Source organism: Hemicordylus capensis, chromosome 3 (assembly GCF_027244095.1).
Source record: "Hemicordylus capensis ecotype Gifberg chromosome 3, rHemCap1.1.pri, whole genome shotgun sequence".
Lineage (NCBI taxonomy): Eukaryota > Metazoa > Chordata > Lepidosauria > Squamata > Cordylidae > Hemicordylus > Hemicordylus capensis.
Window position 1 is genome coordinate 61,607,552 of NC_069659.1, and position 21,782 is coordinate 61,629,333.

The window sequence follows — 21,782 nt, forward strand, 5'->3', positions numbered from 1 at the left end:
TGGGTGCTTTAGGTGCCCAGCTCTGTGTATGTTCAGGATGTGTGCAGCCCAAGCATACACATAGCCCTGTACCTGGGGTGAAGGGTGCACCCTTTAACCCAGGTAAAAGCCTGGGTAAAAAACCTGGGCTTGCAGGGGAGCGAGAGCAGGGATCAGACTCGATCCCGACACTGCATATAAGCAGCCTTATGCAGGTAGGGCTTCCCTAACCTGGGTAGGGCTGCTCATGTGTACAGCCTCAGTGTTTTCCATCACATTATGAAGAACTCAAAATGAATAACTCAAAATGAAGAACTCAGACGACAAAGTATCATAAACAGGGACCAAATTGCCCTCGAAGCAAATATATTTGCGTAGCTAATACAAATATTGATTGATTGATTAACTGATTGATTTAACATATTTCTATACTGTCCAAAACGCAAGTTCTCTGGGCAGTTTACAAGACAATAAAACAACAACAAAAAGATTAAAATTAAGTTATTGGCGAGACAGAAAAATATTTTTTTCCCTCCTGTGTAGTATTTTCCTGCAAAAAATTATATCTGTGGGTTCTTTTACCAGACATAGCTATACCGCTTTGCAGTATAATGTCACATTTGAATTAATCAGATAATGTGTAGACTTTATTCCACTCATTTCTTAGAAGACAACCTAAAACTTAGTTCCTCAGAAACAAAGAAAGATTCCATGGCTTTATACTCTCCAAATCCCCAAACTAGTAATTCTTAAATTGTTCTCTTGGAAATCCTTAGAAAGGTTTTCGTGGTTTCCTTCAGTAAGAAGATAATTTATCCAGCACAATGGTATATAAACTTTCATCATGAAGGACATCTTATCCACCTTTAATGAACTTAAAAAAACAACACCATAAAAAACAGGACACATTTTTATTAGCTCTCACACTTTTAAAATATGAAGATTATCTTGCATTATGAAAAACAGACATTCTGTTTGTTAAGACTTTATGAAGTATCTTAGATTAAAGCCTACCTCCTCAGAGCCAGACTAGATCTGATGTTGGAAATGTGTAAGTGCGTATCCTGATGTCTTTTTGTTGTTGCTGGAAAAAGCAACCATGGGATGGATTGGCCCAGGCAAGCAGCCCTACTCCTCCCCTGTTCCATTCCTTCAGTCCCCATTAGAGCCCCAATGACTCCTTTTAGCACAAATGAACAAACAAAAGAGTTGGGAAATGCATTCACACATTTCTGACATCATGTCTAATGTGGCCCACAGTTTTATGCGCAGAGATGGATACGAAGGGCAGGGTGGGGGAAGTCAACAGCGGGTCCAAAAGACCAGGCAGTACAAATGCCTAATTGGACAAAAGTGCAATTAGAACATCAGGATCACAACTTCAGAAATTATATTATTATTGCTGTTGATTGTTGTCATTATTTACAAGCTGCTTCTAAACAGAAAAAGTAGGCAAAAGAATAATAGGAAGAATATAGCTCCCTGTCCCCAAAGAGCTCACAGTCTAAAAAGAAACACAAATGCTCCAAACACAAACAGCAATTGCTGCTGGAGGGATGCTGAGCAGGAACTGGACAGGGATTCTTACTCCCCCTTGCTAAATATAAGGGAAATGAAAGCTGCCTCTTTGCCTAGTTAGCAGGGAGAGGGGCAGCATTATAACATTCTTCCTAGATTTGCTACCTATAGTGAGAGAGAAACCTATGGTCAAAGTTAATACCTTGAACAATAAGGTCTTAATGGGACTGTGTAGCTATAGGTAGTGCAGATGCTTTGCATGCAGAAGATCACAGGTTCCATCTGGCATCTCCAGGTAGGGCTGGGGAAAGAACTGTCCAAACCCCAGGACAGCCACTGTTCAAGAAAACAGTGGTGACCTGGATGGACTAATGGTTTGACTCAGTAACAGGCAGCTTCCTTATATCTTCATATGATGTGGTTGAAATTTGCTGATGAACTCCAGTTTAGGAATTTAATGTAGGAGTCTCCTGCTGCTCGAAGTGGATTGTGTTTTGTTTTGTTTTGTTTTGTTGTATCTGGTGACTTCCAGATGGATCTGAAATCAGCAGCAGCAGCAGCAGTGTTCCTGGGAAACTGAAGTGTTCATCCACTGGTTTCTGAAATGTTGCCAATTCTAACATCAGATTTGTGTTCGTTTATTATTTTGTGTGAAAACTAACCTGACCTACTGGACTTTTTCAACTCCATGGCATTTTTGCAATTTGCTTTCTCTCCCCGCCCTCCCTGTCTGTGTGTGTGTGTAAACAAATTGCCAACTGAAGATGACACTTCATGCATCTGATGGAGTGGGCTCAGTCTGTTCCATGAAATTTTATGCCACAATATATGTTAGTCTTTAAGGTTCCACAGGACTCTTTTAGTTCTTTTGCAAAGTGGACTAGCAGGACTATTGCTCTGGAATTTGTGCATTACCTAGTAACACATTACTTCTGTGTTTCTGTACATAGTTCTTATTGGTATCTGTAATGTTCTTCTTAAGAGTAATTCAAAAAGGAAGGAGATCAATAAATTTGTATTAATTGTCTAGAATAACATGTAGTACAGTTCTCTGGAGAGTAGAACATCAGAATGCTGGTAGAAGATAGCATGATCAAATAGGTTTGTACATTAAAAAAGGAACTGCCCATGGAAATCAATTAGTTTGTTATTGGGAAGTTTTCTAGCATAGTCCTACCCCTGAAGAATTTGATTTCCAGTATGCTAATGCATAGCTACCAACACATTCCCAGGTGAATAGGAAAAATAAGGTTATGTTGGCAGGTATGACAATACTGACATGTTTGCTTTCTGTTGCAAATTTGTGATCCACTATTTTCTTTCTACATTCATGTGGTACAATTTCAGAAAAGTAGTACCATATGTGTGTGTGTTTTCTAAATGGTAGTTTGCCTGTAAGACTCTTGTCTGACTGTTAATCAATAAAGTAAAAAAGAAGGTATCAGATAAGAATGCTTTATTTTTTCTAATAATTGTTTTATTATTTATTTATTTATTTATCAAATTTATATACCACCCAAACTTTAGTTTCTGTGCAGTTAACATAAAATAATTAAAACACATATAAAAAGTTAAAACAATTCAATTTAAAATCAACCACAAAATTAGAACCGACAAATTTTTAAAAACTGAGAAAGCTTGGGTGAGGAGATGGGTTTTCAGATGTTTTTCAAAAATTGCCAGAAATGGGGAGGATTGTATCTTAGTAGGGAGCGCATTCCACAATCTTGGGGCAGCAACCGGGAAGGCCTGTTTCTGTGTAGCCACCAGACGAGTTGGCGGTAACTGGAGACGGACCTCCTCAGGTGACCTCAATGGGTGGTGGGGCTCATAGTGAAGAAGATGCTCTCTTAAAAACCCAGGGCCTAAGCCATTTAGGGCTTTATAAGTTATAACTAGCACTTTATATTTTGCCTGGAAACCTGTTGGCAGCCAGTGCAGTTCCATCAGCAAAGGAGTAATGTGGTCTCTCTGAGATGACCCAGAGACCAACCTGGCTGCTGCATTCTGAACCAACTGAAGTTTCCAGACTACGTACTAAGGCAGCCCCACATAGAACGCATTACAGAAGTAAAGTCTGGAGGTTACCAACAAATGTACCACTGTTTTGAGGTCATTGATCTCGAGAAACGAGCGCAGCTGACGTATCAGCCAAAGCTGATAGAAAGCACCCTTGGCCACCGCCTCAACCTGAGAAACCAGGGAGAAGTGTGGATCCAGATGTACTCCCAGACTATGAATATTTATATTCACATAATATTTGCAGACTGCAAATATTTATTATGTGCTGAATATTTACATATGCTTATGAGGTTGTTCTCATGCACAACCTAACCCAGGCTAGAGAAGCCTAGTATCGGTTTGGTTGTGTGTGAGAACCCGCCAGGCCCGGGCCCAATCCTGGTGGGGCAGCATTTCCTAGCCCAGCTTGTTAATCTGGCTTTTAGCTGGGGTTAAGGGAACAAGCACCCGTCTCCTAGGGGAATCCCCCAGTGCACCATGCTCAGTACGCAGTGCATCGTGGGATTCCTGGAGAAATATGGAGGGACAGATCATCCTGGCCCTCCAGACCTTGATTGTCTGTGAGCACGGTCTACACTTAGAGTGCAGTTTTACTCTTTGTTTAGGGGAAAGGGTGGGTTTTCACAGCCTTCTGCCCACCCGCCCTCTCAGTAGGTTGTGTGAATAACTCCTATGACTAATTTTATGTCTGTTTTTATATTTATGTTTCAGTGGGAAGAAATAAGTGGCGTTGACGAGAGCTATACTCCAATCAGAACATACCAGGTTTGCAACGTTATGGACCACAGTCAGAATAATTGGCTGAGGACAAACTGGATACCACGTAACTCAGCTCAGAAGATCTATGTGGAGCTCAAGTTTACCCTAAGGGACTGTAACAGCATCCCACTAGTTCTGGGCACTTGCAAGGAGACTTTTAACCTGTACTATATGGAGTCTGATGATGACCATTCTGTCAAGTTTAGAGAACATCAGTTTACAAAGATTGATACCATTGCTGCCGATGAGAGCTTCACTCAGATGGATCTTGGAGATAGAATTCTTAAACTCAACACTGAGGTTCGTGAAGTGGGACCTGTAAGCAGGAAAGGATTTTATTTGGCTTTTCAAGATGTGGGAGCATGTGTTGCCTTAGTATCAGTGCGAGTGTACTTCAAGAAGTGCCCTTTCACTGTAAAGAACCTGGCCATGTTTCCAGACACAGTACCTATGGATTCCCAGTCTTTGGTGGAAGTGCGAGGTTCTTGTGTTAATCATTCCAAAGAGGAAGACCCTCCCAAGATGTATTGCAGTACGGAAGGAGAATGGCTAGTTCCCATCGGGAAATGCTTGTGTAATGCTGGCTTTGAAGAAAGGGGCTATGCTTGCCAAGGTAAGCATATGTTTTCAGAACTTGTCAGTTGAGTTGCTCTGTCTTAAAGTACTTTGGGTTGCTCTGTCTTAAAGTACAAGAATGCAATTGTATAAAGTGAATTCTTGCATAGACAGATGCAATAGTAACTAGGCACCTACACCAAATAATTGGCAGGTTAGTGTAAGATCACTATATTGCAGTTAGAGATGCCAAACTTGACAGAATTCCCTTGTAACCCAGATCTAAGCAACCCCATGCATTGTTGGTCCCCTGGTCCACAGCCCTTCAAGATTCCCTTGCCTGCCCACTCCCTTCCTACTGTTAGCGTACCACTCCTCCTATCACTGAGTCCTTTGTGTGTGTTACCCTGTTTACTCTCTTCTAAGCTTTTTCCTTCTTCAGTTCTATATCTCTATTATCCATTGTTTCCTGAAGTGCTTGCTTTCAAGTCTATTGACTACTTTGTCCCATCACCTTATCCACTCTGTCATTCTCTCAACCACCCTTGTATTCCTCTCTTCTTATATACAGGGAATATAGCATAATATGCCTTTTTCATCTCAACCACGATGGAATGTCTTCAGAACTTTCATGGACAAGCCCTTTCTTGTTTCTATTCCTTGTCTTCTCTGTCCTTTTCTTTAAGCTCTATTCTTCTCACTCCTCTTTCTCCTACCTCACAACAGCTCAGTAAGATTAGGCTGAACTGAGAGAGTGGCACAACTGGCCCAAGTTGGGTTTTTTTTTTAGTTGAGTAGGGTTTTGAACCTGGGTCTTCCCAGTCCTAATCTGACAGTCACCACTATACCATGCTAACTCTCAGGAGTTTCACATCACTCTTATTGATGCACAAGGCAGTATAATCTCTAGCACAATATAGTTCTAACTGGTTTCAGTTGAATTTCCATATATTAGTATGAGAAGCAGCACTTCTTTACGTGTAAAGAACTCTTTTTAGGTATTTTACAAATGGTTATTCAAAATATTATTTTATTTATTTATTTTTGCTCCGAATTCACTTCTTGGTCTTATCAACTCAGCAAGTCCCATCACTTCTCAGTCTCATTGACTTCATTGCATCCAAATGACTACTGCCACCATCACTTTGGTAGCCCAGAGGTGACCTGTTGACTCCTGTAGCCTTACCAATCATTCCTTCCCACTAAATCATTTGTGAATCCCTGATCTAGTAGCCTCCTTCTGTTCATTCAATGAAAGGTCTAGCTATCTTTTTGTGCTTTTTTCTGTGTGTGCTTTGGAGAACTATAGGTTTGTGGAACAGCTCACACACTTTTCAAGGCCTGCTCAAGGTTCTTTGCATTCTAAGAAAGTAAAGTGTTGCTGTTTATCTCCCTTGTGTACTCTTTTATTCTGAGCAGCATAACAAAGGCACATTTAATGATCAAGAGCTATTATTTTCTCATTTTCATTGTTAATGTCTATTTCTTGTTTGCTTTACGGAGCTAGTGGAATCTAAAAGGTCCTTGGTTATGTCCCGTGAAGCATAGGGCTATCAACCTAGCCAATAAGTTACTAAACTAGCTCTGTATGCTTTCTCCAAAAGTACAAGCTGCAGCTTTCTTCCCTGGACATTTACATGAGTAAGGTGAGTCAGGCACCTGTATTATTTAGCACTTCAGGTGGTGTGTTAACGAAAATGATTTTTCACAGACAGTGAAAGCAAGGAGGAAATGGATAGTGAGAAAAGGAGACTTCTCCTTGCTATTAAAAGAAGGAACCCAAGGAAATAAACACATTTATTTATTTATTTAACACATTTGCATACCAAAATGCAAATCTCTGTTTTTGACAATGTTCTGTTTCTATTTCTGAAGTTAGATAATCACACAGTTTCAGTTATTACAGATTCTAGCAAAAACTGTGATTTTTCCCCCTGTAAACATTTAAAGTTCAAGTCTTCTGCAGACAGATTTTGAATTTTTGAAATTCTGTGACAAGGTTAATGCTTCTTTAAGTATTCTAAAGCATCTCAAGATTAAAGTTCTTTTCAAGTAGATACAAAAACATGTGTTGATAATACAAAACCCATAAGCAAGACAGACACTGTTGCTCCAATATTAATTTGTTAAAATTTTCAGCATGAAGCTGAGAACAAACGTATACATTACTAAAATGTTTATACCTCTAGATGAATCCTCTTTTCAGACACTGCTCATATGTGTAATGCCTGCTGGCTTTAGTCAGCAAGAGATTACTTGCGACCATGAATGTAAAATGTAAAAACAGACTCTGATCCTGCAATCATTTCTTGGCATCCAGCGGAGTTGCTCTGCTTTCTTGATTTCCATTCCATTTGTTCATCAAGAGAGCTTTGTATGAGCAGGCCATTAACCAAAGTGACAGGGTGCTCTGGTATGCTCTGGTTTTACATACAAAGTCCTGCTGTCCTGACAGCTTTTATCAAGGCCCAAATTTGTCAAATATTTTCACCAGGGTGTGATTTAAGTGGCACTTTAAAAGCAGTTGGTAACTCAATCCCCTCCCTGCTGTTGACGTCAGTAACACAGCAGGAATCGGAAGGCTTGGAACCAAGTTCAGTTTTTCACATACTTCTTGACTGACCAATGCGGCTCAGCACGATTCCTCCTATACTGTTCCCTGCCCCCCACCCACCGCCAACCAAGCCAGATTAAAATAGCTCTTCTATATGCAGAGCAGGGAAGAAATGTTCAGGCAATCATAGTATTGAATTATTATTTTTTAAATTGCCGTACAGTATTCTTACCACATGGCCTACCATGACGTCTGTGGCAAACATTGGCAGCAGGAATTTTTGTACTGTAACTCACAACTAATATATATTTTTGCAGGTTGTTTTTTTAAACTCGCAGTGAAGCACTTTTTATCAATTCTGAATTTTCTAACTGTTGCCTTGTTAAGGATTGTAAGATGTATTCTCTAATACTAAGCAAATTAGCATTACAATAAGTGATAAAGACATATCTGTAGAATATAAAACAATGAAATCTTGGGATCAAAAGCAGAAGTTTATAAACAGTTTATGGCCTGATGAAGTTAGCTTCCCTAACCTTTGCTTTCCAAATCTGGATGCCTAATTTGCATATTATGTAAATTGGTTTGAAAATAATTTTTGAGCAGAATAGTAAATGCATGTTTTGCTCAATAACTCTGCTTCTACAAGGGCTAGAGCTTAGTTTTGTTCTTGTTTTGTTTTTTGTGACAGCTGAAATCCGGGTGAATCTGGGTGGGCTAAGCAATATGGGTGAGATGCTTAAAATCTGGGTGAAACCCAAAATTCTGAGGGATATGGCAACTATATACTAACCCTTATTAAGCTGCAGGCATTGGGATGAGTTCCTGCTGAAGGTAATGGGATTGAGCTCAGAATTCTTACAAATATGAAGAACTGTATTGTAGTATAGCATAGCACAAACTTGAATTAGTAAATTTAGTTTTAAATTCTATTGTGTTCACTCTAAATTTCTGAGTGAACACAACAGAGTCTAAAACTAAATTTATTAGTCCAAGTTTTAAAGCTAAATTTATTGATCCTTCCAGTCCTTTGAAGGGATATTAGAACCCGATTAATAACTTTCTTCGCTGCCAATATCACTAGAATTTTGCCTTCTAAACATGGATGGTGCGATGTTCTTTTTTATGATATTTACTGATAACTTAGGAAAATAGAAACATAGGAAGCTGCCATATACTGAGTAAGACCATAGGTCCATCTCGCTCAGTATTGTCTACACAGACTGGCAGTGGCTTCTCCAAGGTTGCAGGCAGGAATCTCTCTCAGCCATATCTTGGAGATGCCAGAGAAAGAACTTGGAACCTTCTGCTCTTCCCAAAGTGGCTCCATCCCCTAAGGGGAATATCTTACAGTGCTCACATATCAAGACATATGCATTCATATGAATGCATATTCATATGCAGGGCAGACCCTACTTAGCTAATGGGACAAGTCATGCTTGCTACCACAAGACCAGCTCTCCATTTTCAATTTCAATCAAAGATAGAAATAAAGTTAGGCTTTAGTACTAATAAATAAATAATTCCTCTATTTTTGAGGCAATGTTTTCCAAGATATACAAAGGCTGCCTCCTCCACCCTAGGAGACTTTATCTCAGCCTATTGTATACCTTGCAAAATATCTTCTATACAGTCCATCAATTAATCTTTCCTTCTTTCAAAATTTGTCTTGATGCTTTGTAAGAATCTTCCAACCATTTATATCCCATTATCCATTCACATGGGTTTGGTGCTTAGATAACTTGTATACATTTTCCTGCTTTACAATAACATAGTTTTCCAAACATATTCTAAAATATAATCCATTAAGCAGTAATCCATTTTCACGTTTTCAGTATACCATAATGCATATACATTTGACTGGACATTTTTCAAGTGTGTGTTTATTTGATTGTTTTAAAGGTTAGGGTGAATCAAAAGCATTTGTCTGCAAAACTGAATAAATTAAGATCACAATGTGTGCAAATGTCTGTACTTCAGTTTTACAGCCTATTGCTGAATAAAATCATTCTATTGTAAAAGTATATGTGTCTCTTAAAGATATATATTCTAATTAATTAATACAGTCTACCATATTCCAAATTGTTTAAGGGAATATTTGGAAGATTTGAATAATCTTAACCTCAAATAAATGTATTAGACTGCATGGTGTACAGAATTTGGAAGTTAACAGGGAATTTGGGGGAGTCAATTTGAAAATGTACATCCTATATCATTATTTTAACATATTCTCCTACATTTATATATATACATTTAAAATATCACTTAACAAGAATTGTATCAGAGTGGTTGTATCTTTGAGGGTGTCTAAGTTGTTTGATATAATGGAGATTTTCATTCTCTTTCAAATATTTATATAACCTATAACTACAATTTCTGACCCCACATGCGAACCGAATTTCCCTTCCTTCTTGCATTCATACTGCTACTGATCATTTTCCAAATGGCTCCTGCTTGCCAAAGAAAAGAAAAAGCAATATCATATGTATTATAGTCACTTTGAGCCTTTTTGTAATTACAAAACAAAATAAAATGTCCAGCCATATTCAGATTAGGTCACTCCCCACCACCATGCAGCACTATTACTTATTTTGAATAATACCAAACTCTGTTATCAAAAACAGAAATTCTATTTGCTGGGAATGCAGCTGCCAAACTTGTATGACTGAAAAAGATTTTGTGCCTTTAATGCCGATAATGTTGCCGTTTTGCTGCTTCAGACACTTTATTTAGGCAAAGTGAGGACAAATGTAAATGTATGTACATGCTAGTTAAAAATCTGTAACAAAAATCAGTACAAATAGTTTGAACAAGTTTAATTCTGCTCAGTCTATTCAGTTTGCAATTTAGGTGATATACATTAGCCAGATTTCTTTCTGGAAGGTGATTTCTTACTGAGATTCCCTTTTGGTGCAATGTGTATGGAGGTTGCTGGAAGAGTCCAATGCTATTAGGAACTAAGGTGATATGCTTTTCAGGCCCACTTACATTATATCGGTCTGTGAACAGAAATTGTTCTGGAGTCTGCCAGCCCTGTTACTACATGGGTAGAGTTACCAGTTCTGTAGGATTGCCCTGCAGGAATCTGGATCATTTCCACTTCATTCAGAATGCTTAATGAAGGGGCAATACTATGAATGTTTTACTCAAAAGTAATCTCCCACAGCACAGTGAGATTTATTTCTAAGTAGGTGTTCACAAGATTGTAAATGCAGACTGAATAATGCAGTAGAGATGGAAAGATAGATAGCAATTAGAAATCTAAAACTTGCAAATAATATTGTTACAAGATTACTCTGCATGCCACGTATTGAAGGCTGTATACATGGTGATTAACTGCCATACTTAATATTTCCAGAACACTTCCAGAACAATAGTTTTGGAACTATTCCAGAACACTAGTTCTGCATTTCCAGAACAATAGTTGGAAAGAAGTTTTGCTGGTTGGAACCTTTTTCAAAATGTTGAACTTTGCTTTATGCTAGTGTTATGAATTTTCAACTTCAATCAGAGAGAGAGAGAGAAAGAGATATTTTCTGAATGTATTCTCGATCAAATGTTTCAACAGGACAAACAAGACATTTGTGTCCCACCCAAGAAAAATTAAATAATTTCCAGTCTCATTATTTTAATGGAAGAGATTTAAACGCTACTATGTTTTGATGGATTGTGCTCAGTGTGTTTGTTTTCAAATCAAACTTATGATCTGTTGACCTGTTGATTTCATATGGGATTTTGGTTCATGTAATTTGATTTAAGGTTCTCAGTAAAAAACCCACGTTGATAGATGGGTAAAGATTTTGCAGAGACTGGTTTTAATTTTTAATTTTTGTGTAATGGAGACCTTTACTTAGATAATTCTGTATCTGGTCTATGTCTGTATTTGGGGAAAAGACCAACTAAAAAAACAGACAGTAGAAGCAACCCTATATCGGCTATTAATTAAAAGCTAAAGTTTCAGTTTCTACTTCTTTCTTGTTTCTAATCTTAGTTGCTTCAGTTTTTCATGATGTTTTTGCAGTGTATATTTTCCAAATAATATATGAGTGAGCAGTGGTTATGGATTGTAAAAAATGTTTTTCTTTAAAGATATATGTATGTAACATAGGCTTATGATTGGCTTGGAGAGGTGGTTTGCTCTTGCTGTGAATTATTGGAATGCATTCTACAGCAACCAGCTGCATTACATTGTCAGTAAGTTATTCCTAGTTTACGCAATCACAACATGGGCAAAGGCATACTACTTTTTTTCTCAAAACGGCAGAGAATTTGGTGATTTGCTGTTATTAAATTCATTTTTCTTGGAATTGTTCATTTTAGTACCATAGGTATTCTTGTAATGGCTGCTTAAACATTTTCTATAGATTTCTGCTCGGAATATTTAAATTAATAGTATAATAAATGCTTTTAAGACAAGTGGATGAAATGCATTTCACCTTTTCATAATAATTGTTTGGCTTCTTTGTTGTGCCTCACATACATGTCTTTAAAAGACCAAGCATGCTTTTAATTTTTGAAGACACACTGCATTCAGTGAAAACCTTAGTCCACTAAGTTTAAGGATTAAGATGTGAGATTAAGTTCAGATTTACACAAAGATTGTACTGATCATACAATTCACGCATCATTGCCCTCTTTCCCTTTCCAGTAGGTTCTTCCTCAGTGATTCCAATGTTTAGCTGTATTGGACAATCCCTCATTAGTTCCAGAGTGGAATGTGTAAGAACTAACAAGTCTTGCATTACAACCCTGACAGCTGCTACAAGACTTTGATAAAGAACAATTGTAGTAAGCAGTATATATTTTGATAATGGATGAAAATACTCCTAAAGTAAGAGCCATCTTGAAAAATGGGCATAAGTTGGCAAGAGCCATATTGCTAATTCTGCTCCTTGATTTAAAGTACAGAGTTCCCAAAACATGTATTTGACATATGTCTAAATAATCATTATTGCATTGGTTAAGACTGAGCAAAAACTGTTTATATTGGTGTTGGGGAATTCCTAATGTTGACTGTCATTCTTCATAATAAATTGGATGATCAAGTTTTGAACCATTATATTCACACTTTTTCTTGCTTTTAATTGCATCCCTTGTGCTTATATTTGTCCCCTGCTTAAATGAGCAAAGAGTTGCTTTTTTAAAGTGATTCTCTTTATTTAGCAGGGGAGAGTAACTGGCCCTATCCGTCCCCAGCACAGCATTGCTCCAGTGGCTGTTGCTGATGTCTATCTTACATTTATTTTTAAAATTGTGAGCCCTTTGGGAACAGGGAGCCATTTTATCCATTTATTTATATCTGTGTAAACCACTTTGGGAATTTTTGTGGTATATAAATATTTGTCATTTTCAATTAATAATCTAGACCTTAATCATGTTTGCCCTTTGATTTTGAATGTTCAAAGTATTTAACAAGTATTACGTTGTAAACCCCAACAGCCCTATGAGGTAATTCAGTAGCATTATTCTCATATTGCAGCTGAGAAACTGAGGCTGAGAGAATCACTTGTCTAAGTCTACTGAGTGCACAAAATTGGTTTGAGTGGTCCAGTTCAAGTTTGAACCAGTCTCAAACTTGGTGCCCAGGCTATAGTACCAGTTTGGTCACGCTGACACATGGCTCAGCTTGAGCTTGAACCATGCTTGAACCGGTTCTAAAAGGTTCGCCATAGGGAATAATGGGAACCAGAACCACCCCATTATTTCCTATGGGTAGACCTAGGTGCTCCAAAATGGGTTGGGTGGTAGGGCATGATGGGTGCCAACTACCACCCAGCCTACGAAGTAATCAAGCACTCAGGTAATTTTTAATCTCTCCCCCCCCCGTTTCTACCATAGTGAATAATGGGGATATAAATTGGTCCCATTATTCACCATGGGTGGCACTTAGGTACTCCAAAGCAGGGTGGGTGGCAGGTCTCCATGGTGCCCAGCCACCACCCGGCCCACAAGGCTGTGGGGCACTCTGTTGATTTTCTGTCAATGCTTATGTATGTTGTTTTAGATTTTTTGATTCTTATATTCATAATTAGGGATTACTGCCTCAGTTACCCATCTGTCAGGAAACCTGCAATCATAGTTAGGAAATTATTACACACTCTTAACATCAAAGATTAATTGAAATTCAACTTAAAGAAAAACACTATATTGAAATCAAGACAATTTGTTCTTTTGGCAAGATGTGACATACAGTAGTAGGCAGGCTAGAGCCCAGTCTGCTGCTTGGCTTTAAATGTGGGGACACAAAAATGAGAAAAACCACCCACCAGGAAAAGTGCAGCCAGAAAAAGAGGGGGTGGGGAGTGCGTTGTGTGTGTGTGTGTGTGTGTGTGTGTGTGTGTGTGTGTGTGTGAGAGAGAGAGAGAGAGAGAGAGAGAGAATGGACAAGAGGCTAAGCAGGCCAGGGCCAGCAGCCTGGCTGGCTAGCTGGGCTAGCAGGAGGAGAATAGGGCCCATCCACTCACTACAGGCAATTTTTTAAAAAAGGACTACCAGCCTGGTGGGGGGGGGAACCCTTGGGAAAATGCAAAAAACAAACAAACAAAAGGTGGGGGAAAGCAAAAACAAAACAAACAAACCACAGGACTAAACATCTGTGCAAACCAGGGACCTCCACAACACAGCCAGCAGACAGGCGGCAGCTCTCTCCAGTCTCAGCTAAGAATAATTTTCTAAGCTACAAGGTGGCCTTTAAATAAAGCTGGAACCTCCCTCCTTCTGGAGCACCCCCCTTGTCCCTCCTTCCTGGCCAATGTGGTGACAGTTGTCCCTGAGTGGCACAATTTTGAAGCCAGCCAAAGGGTCAGACACATGTGGCCAATCAGAACAGCTGTAGCTCGGCCAATCACGTGACACGTGTCACAAAATGGCCACTGCTTGACAAAATGGTGGTTTGAGCCTTCGAGACACCTTTGAGCTGGTTCTGTTTGAACTATGCTCAGCTTGGTTCGAACTCGGATGGCTCTGTCTTTTTGCTGGCCATTCCGGTTAGAACTTGAACTTTCAAACCGGCTCAAACTCCTGATAGAGGCATAGCCTTACATCCAGGCTAAGTCACTCTTGAGTAGTTCAATTGAAATTAACACGACAAGTCAGTAGGACTAGGGCTTGTAGTTCCACAAATAATGCTTGCTGATTAACTGATTTGCAAAGCAGCCGATGTTTATCTGTAGCTGAATGAAGTCAAAAAAATGCTCTCAAACAAAATCAGATTCTTTAAAGGCCATTAGGGCAAGGTATGTTACTGGCATGTATCTATGGGTTCAGTAGTTGCCTACTGTAAGGTTAAAGTTTGCTGTGATATTCAGAGCAGCTGCTCATTGACAGGAAGGTTCACTGTCAAACTTCAACAAAGGAAGACTAAACATATGGTGAAGCTCAACACAACTGAGAGAGGCAAATATCATCAATGATGGGGATGAAGGATCACTCTTTGATTGTTGCTAGGGTTTTCAACCTTTTGTACTACTAAACCCAGTATCATGTTTACTGGGTTCTCATGAGATTATTTGCATAATGGTGTTTTGTGCATGCTCTCTCTCTCTCTCTCTTTTGACATTTTTGTACCATGATTTGATGTCTCATTGTCACCTTCCAATTGATTTGATGATTTTAAGGCAGGGAAATTGTCATCTGTAAAGATGTTGAGGGGCAGAGTGTGAGGCATGGGAAAGTACTCTGGCCCTAGAAAACTCAAAACACGAAAACAGGCAGGGCAGAGAGGAGTTCACATCTACCCTAGAAATTGTTTGCCCATTAGTGGTGACTTCAGATGTTGAGAACTTTGGTGCTAAGGATTGTTGAGAATGTTCTGGACTAGGAGACCAACACAATAAGAACAGCCAATTGAAATCAATATAGATGTTACATTGTGGCTGCAGATATAAAGGTGTATGTGAAAGGCCCAAGACTACTGTGGCACACTCGAGTTTTTGAGCTGTTCTGGTTTTGCAATCAGAATCCCTTGTCTGAAATAAAATATAAACCTACACATAAAGCCCTCTTTCTGAGTGTGCAGTGGTAGGTTTTGCAATTAAATAGTTTTAAAATTATCTCTGAAGGTTTTCAAGGTTTGGATTTCCAAAGCCGGGTACAAAAAATTCTGAGCTCGTTGCAGATAAATTAGCCTGCTCATGGAGTCCAGTTGTGTCCTCCCATGTAAGTGCACAGAAAGTTGGAGCCTTGTTGATTTAGTTTTATTTCTAAATTTACTGTATATCCCGCTTAGGAGCCCAAAGCAGTGCACATGGTTATTTTTGTTCTCACAACAATCTGTGAGGTAGCTTAGGCTGAGAGAGAAGGGACTGTCCCAGAGTCACCCAGTGAGTTTCATGGATGAATAGGGATCTGAACTCAGGTCTTCCCAGTCCTATCCAACATGTTAATTGCTACACCACTTAGAGATCACTAGGCGCATCAAAACGGAAATTTTGCTGTGTATATTATATGTTTTATAATAGATACCCATATATGTTTAGGGTTGAAGTTTATTAGTGTGGAAAATTTGGTTCCTGTTTTCTGACTTATAGTGGACATAAAAGATGAATGTTCATTCACAAAGGGAATTCTTGTAAAGTTCGTGTAAGACCATATTCTCAATTTCTTTGTAATCAGATATATTGTATGCTGAACAGTAATTATTTCTGATGGGTCAGTATAACACTGCTTAGATTTCTGCCTTAATGCCAGGCGTGTCAGCCATCCAAATTCTTTCATAATTAGGGATTACTGCATAGCACATCAGTTACCCATCTGTCAGGAAACCTGCCATCATATTTAGGAAATTATTACACACTCTTAACAGCAAAGATTAATTGAAATTCAACTAAAAGAAAAACACTACATTGAAATCAAGATAATTTGTACTTTTGTTGTTTTGGCAAGTTGTGACATACTGCACAACAGAATACCCTTACCCTGCAAAAGAGAATACCCTCAACATTAAGAACTGGTGGCTGTCATCTTGATTAATGAAGTACCTGACTTTCGAAGTACTTCTGAAAAGTTGAACTAACTCAGCTCCACTGCTGGCTCAGCATTGGGAGCAAATTTCAGTGACCTTCCATTCTCCAAGAAACATTCTGTGCTGTCTAGAATTATGTCCCTCTGGGTTGTGCAGCCCTCAGGGACATATTTTTAGGTGACACAGAGGGCTTCTGGGGGAATAGGAGATGGCTGAAATTTCCGCACCACATATACTAGCACCAGTGCAGAATTAGTCTAGAACTCTTCAGTAGCACTTGTTCTACACCAGTGCTTTTCCTGGCACCAGTGTTCCAGTATCCTTTCCCAAGAGTTTCACTTGTTTTATGAAGCAATCATAGTGAATACATCTTATACCATAGTCAGTCCATTCAGTCTTCCACCTCAATTCCAATCTTCCAGTTGTTTGGATTGGTGCAGCTTACCACCTGTTCCCTCCATCCTTGTCCAACATGACTTATATATTTGGTCAGGAGGTTATTAGCGATGATCTTGTCAATATCATGAATGCATCCCTGAGAGAGGGCAGGATGCCTCCTATATTGATCTCTAATATAGGCCAGTCTCTAACCTTCCATCATTGGGCAAAGTGTTTGAGTGGATGGTGGTCTCCCAACTTCAAGCAATCTTGGAGGAAACAGATTATCTGGACCCATTTTAAATTGGCCTTTGGGCGAGCTATGGGGCCAAGACTGTCTTGGTCGGCCTAATGGATGGCCTCCAATTGCAAATTGACAGAGGGAGTGTGACTCTGTTGATCTCTCAGCAGCTTTTGATCCCATCAACCATGATATTATTCTGGATTGTTTGAGGGAGTTGGGAGTGAGAGGCACTGTTTTTCAATGGTTCCACTCCTACCTTGTGGGAGGATTCCAGGTGGTGTCACTTGGAGACTACTCCTCTAAACAGAAGGTTTTGTATGGTGTTCAACAAGGCTCCAAGTTCCATACTGTCTCCTATGTCTTCTACATGAAACTGCTGGTGGAGATGATCAGGAGATCTGGTGCAGGGTGTTTTCAGCATGCTGATGGCACCCAAATCTATTTCTCTGTCTTCAACAGGGAATGGCACAACTCCTCTAAATGCCTGCCTGAATGCAGTAGTGGGTTGGATGAGGGAGAACAAATTGATGCTGAATCTAAGCAAGATGGAGGTACTTATTGTAACTCAGAAAATAGGGTGGACCTGCCTGTTCTGGAGGAGGTTACACTCTCCAAGAAGGAACAAGCATGTAGTCTTGGAGTACTTCCTGACCCAGGCCTCTCTCTGGTTTCTCAGGCTGAGGCAGTGGCCAGAGGTGCTTTCATCAGCTTAGGCTGATACACAAGCTACAGTCATTTCTGGTAGATAATGACTTTAAAGCAGTGGTACATTTGCTGGTAACCCTAAGACTTGACTTCTGCAATGCGTTCTATGTGGGACTGCCTTTGTACATAATCCAGAAACTGCAGCTGGTACAAATTTGGCAGCCAGGTTGGTCTCTGGGGCAACCCAAAGATACCATATTACTCTGTTCTAAAAGTACTACTCTGACTGCCCATACTTTTCCAGGCAAAATATAAAATGCTGATGATTACCTATAAAGCCCTAAATGGCTTGAGCCCAGGGTATTTAAGAGAGTGCCTTCTGCTTCTGGATCCCCGCCACCAGTCCGGCGAATCAGGGCTGGACTTTTTCTACAACCACCCTGAGGCTCCGGAACAAACTCTGAGGTGCTTCACATGATCAGTGTGAAGCTCTGTTCGGGGTAGTGCAGGGAGCCGTCCCTGGGCAGAAAGATCAGCCGCCTACATGACTGCCTACTCCATCACGGAACCAGCAGGGATCAGGGTCTAGCCAGCTCCTGGAAGTTCCAGGATGCCCTGCACAAGTGCACGGGGCATTCTGGAGAGACCCCCAGAGCTGGGAAGCTTGTTTCAGCCTCCAAGTGGAGCCACACCGCAGCAGCACACTGCTTGCTCCACTAACCTTGTTTAAGGGGAGGGTTAGTTTTTGCGGGTTGCTGCCGGGAGCTGCACAGCTCCTGAGGCAGCAGACGACCAGGGGAAATTGGGCTAGGCGCCCTTAGCCTGATTTTCCCTGGTCGTGAGAATAGCTTCTCCTTGTTGTTGTAAGAGCTTCCCCATTTCTGGTAGCCTTTTTAAAAGCTCTTAAGATCCATTTAGTTAATCAAGCCTTTGACTAGCTATAGGTTATCTTATTGTTGTTACTGCTGTTTTAAATTATTCTTAACTTTTAAAAACTTGGTTTTAATTGTGATTTTATTGGGAGGGGGGTTGTAACCCATCATGAGACATGGGTTTTGGACAATCTAAAAATGTGATAGATGGATCGATTGATCAATCTTATTTTATTTAGTTTTACATTTATATCCCACTATTCCTCTAAGGAGCTCAGAATGGCGTATATGGTGTTTTTTTTTTAAATCCTCACAGCAACCCTGTGAGGTAGGTTAGACTGAGAGATACATGACTGTCCCAGAGTCACCCAGTAAGTTTCATGGTTGAATGGGGATTTGAACCCAGGTCTTCGTACAACATTCTGATTGCTATGCTTTGTTGGCTCTTATAATCTTGCTCTCCAAGACTATCAACTGGCAGGAGGCTTTCTGAAATTCTTTACTGATATTAATAGTGCCAAGTGATTTGTCTAGTTAATCAAAGGTCCAGCAGTGACTCACTTAGTATGCTGTCTCCCGGATGAGTATTTTACTGTGAGTTGAGCTCAGGAAAAGGGCTTCTCACATCAAGTTCCCCTTTCATATGCTAGCTTGAGTCACCCTCATTTCTGGGTCTGCCAAATTCTTCCTTCACATTGGCATTGCTTCTTCATAGGCACAGAGAGTGCTGCTGTACAGACTTAGTTGGCCTTTCTTTGTGTGCCCAGAATGTAACCTTCAGCAGTGACAGATACCCATGTGTGCACATGTGTTCTGTGTGTGTGCGCACATGCGTTCGCACACAGACACAGACATAGACACACACTCCTGAGTTCTATAGGCCATCTGTAAAAAGCAAGTTACCATTATTCCTGGCTAGTTTGACATGATATGCTGGTTGTTTATTTAGATGCAAATCTTACTCCATTGTATTCCTTTAGGTTAGCGGCAGTAGTGCATTCTTAGTGCAGCCTAAAAACAACACTATGAAGGAGGTCACAATAGTTCCTATTTTATAGCGGCTAGATTAAACAATAAAAAGTGATGTTTAGTTGATGTAGAATCTAATAAAGATTAGATGAAATGCTTTGACTGTAGAAACCTTGTATTGGATTTAGGGAATTTATAGTGGCTGTCAAGGTCAAAATCCATTTTTATATATAAAGTAAGGCAATTCCCATATGCACAAAATGCTGTGTAGACAAGAGATTGTGATGTGACCCAAACTCTGCAGTACTCCATATTTATTAATATTTTTGTTTTGGGAAGAGAAAGATGATTGACAGTAGAAGATAGGGAGTGTTTGCTTTTAATTTAGCTACTATCCAGAGGTTCATTTTAAAGATTCATGGATGAGAAGTTTTTTTTCTATCCGGCATCTTAGCGAGTGGGGTATGTTTACTCAATCTGTTTGTAAAAAAACTATTTGCCAGACAGCCGAAACATAACCCTGACATTGATGTGAGACACCGTGAAGGCCGTTGCTTAGTGAGCTGCTTCCCCTTGAATGATTTAAAGCTGGTGTCTGAACTGAGTCAAGTGAAATAGGGGATTTTGAAAGGTTTTTTTTTTTCCTTTTTAAGAAAAAGAACCTGGTATGTCTGCTCTTTCTCACTCTGTGTGCATGCATTATGTTATTCCATATGGCTTAATTGCTTGTTTTGCACTAATTGAGTGAAGGGCGATATGTCAACACCATAGATTAACATTAATAATCTGCATTTTGCTGTCTGTACAGATGTATGTATAGCCACCAATTTGCTGTTAAAATCTTTCAGCCTTTAGAGCTTTTCTGTTTAAATCATTTGCATATTACATGTCATCCTTAGTTGTTGCTTTCTCAGAGCCTACGGCTCTAAGCCACCACAGTAATTAAGCAGTTGATGTGGTTAATTAAGAATTTATCAATAAGAGATAGATGTTGGTAAGCAAGAAATTAAAAGTAACTGCACCTATTGTCTAGTTAGCATAATATGTAGCAGAGAACAACAGAGATGGAAGACTATTAGTGTGTGTGTGTGTGTGTGTGTGTGTGTGTGTGTGTGTGTGTATGCTTTTATTTACGAAATGTTCATCCCTTCTTTCTGCTACAAGAGTTCTCAAGGTAGCTCACAAAATTAATTAACCAGTGGAAGCACATGTTAAGAAGGAGGGAGTACACTGAAAACTCAAGATGTTCTCCATGGGCATCCTGACACCCTCTCGGCAGTTTCCTTGATCGTGTATGGAGGCTGTTCATCTGCATGACCCAAAATACATGCTGAAAATGTTTGTTTGGAGCCTAACTTCCTTGCTTCTTTGCATGTACTGCTGCTGGTATCGTTTGAACTGGCTCAAAACCGATCTAAGATATCTCAACACATAATCAAGAAGAGACAAAACCAGAAAAAGCATTGACAGTAAAATGTAGTATTATATTTAAATAAGAAACAGCTAAAATTCATTGATAATAAAAGCATGAGCAAGCAAGACGGACCTAGCCTAGCATTAAAAGCATAATAAAGATGAAGCCTGGAGAATTTGGTTGGAATGGGAATTTCACAATTGGGCACCACCCAAGAAAATGGCTTTTCTCTGGTAGCCATCAAAGACTGGCCAGAGAAGGCCATCAGATGAAGGTTTTTGGAGCATGTGGTACTTAAAATATATTGATCTCAGATTGTCTATTAACATTTCAAGTGCACAAGCTTGGCCTGATAGTTCTGAATAGCTCTGCTATTCAGAATCCATTTTTTTAACCTTCTGTTCAATTTATAGGTTCTAAAATGGATGTTTTGACTGCACACTAGTCCAGTGGTTCCCAACCAGGGTTCCTTCAGATGTTTCTGAACTACAGCTCCCATCATTCCCAGCTACAATTTATTGTGGCTGGGGATGCTGGGAGTTGTAGTTGAGCAACATTTGGAGGAACCCTGGTTGGGAACCACTGCATTAGTAAAAAGTAACTTTTTATAGCATCTCTGTAAATATGGGCATGACTGATGGTCATTGTTCAAATACTCCTTGAAACTATGTTTCATTTTGCTCCAGTCCTGGTGGCATAATTGTACCATCTGATGTGTAGTACATACTTATTGTACTAAAATTGCAATTGACAGGCAGTGTGACAAAATGGATAGACTTGTCCTACTCTTGGCCTCATATGAAGCAGCCATCCAGGTACTGTAGAAATGTTGACATTAACGATTCTGTGCAATTGTGAGTGGCATTTTTAAAAGGAAAATAAGCTAAAAGGATATGTTAACCAATCAAACG

The 21,782-nt window shown here is 39.6% G+C and overlaps 1 protein-coding gene across 4 annotated transcripts in view; it reads left to right on the forward strand.

The window, feature by feature from the left end:
* The window catches only part of EPHA3 (EPH receptor A3), a 309,035-nt gene that overhangs the window by 97,273 nt on the left and 189,980 nt on the right, over positions 1-21,782 (forward strand). For all 4 annotated transcript variants that reach the window (XM_053308876.1, XM_053308875.1, XM_053308878.1 and 1 more), the window contains one exon: positions 4,231-4,891. In XM_053308876.1, coding sequence (XP_053164851.1) covers positions 4,231-4,891 — 661 coding nt within the window. The remainder of the gene's footprint in view (positions 1-4,230; positions 4,892-21,782) is intronic.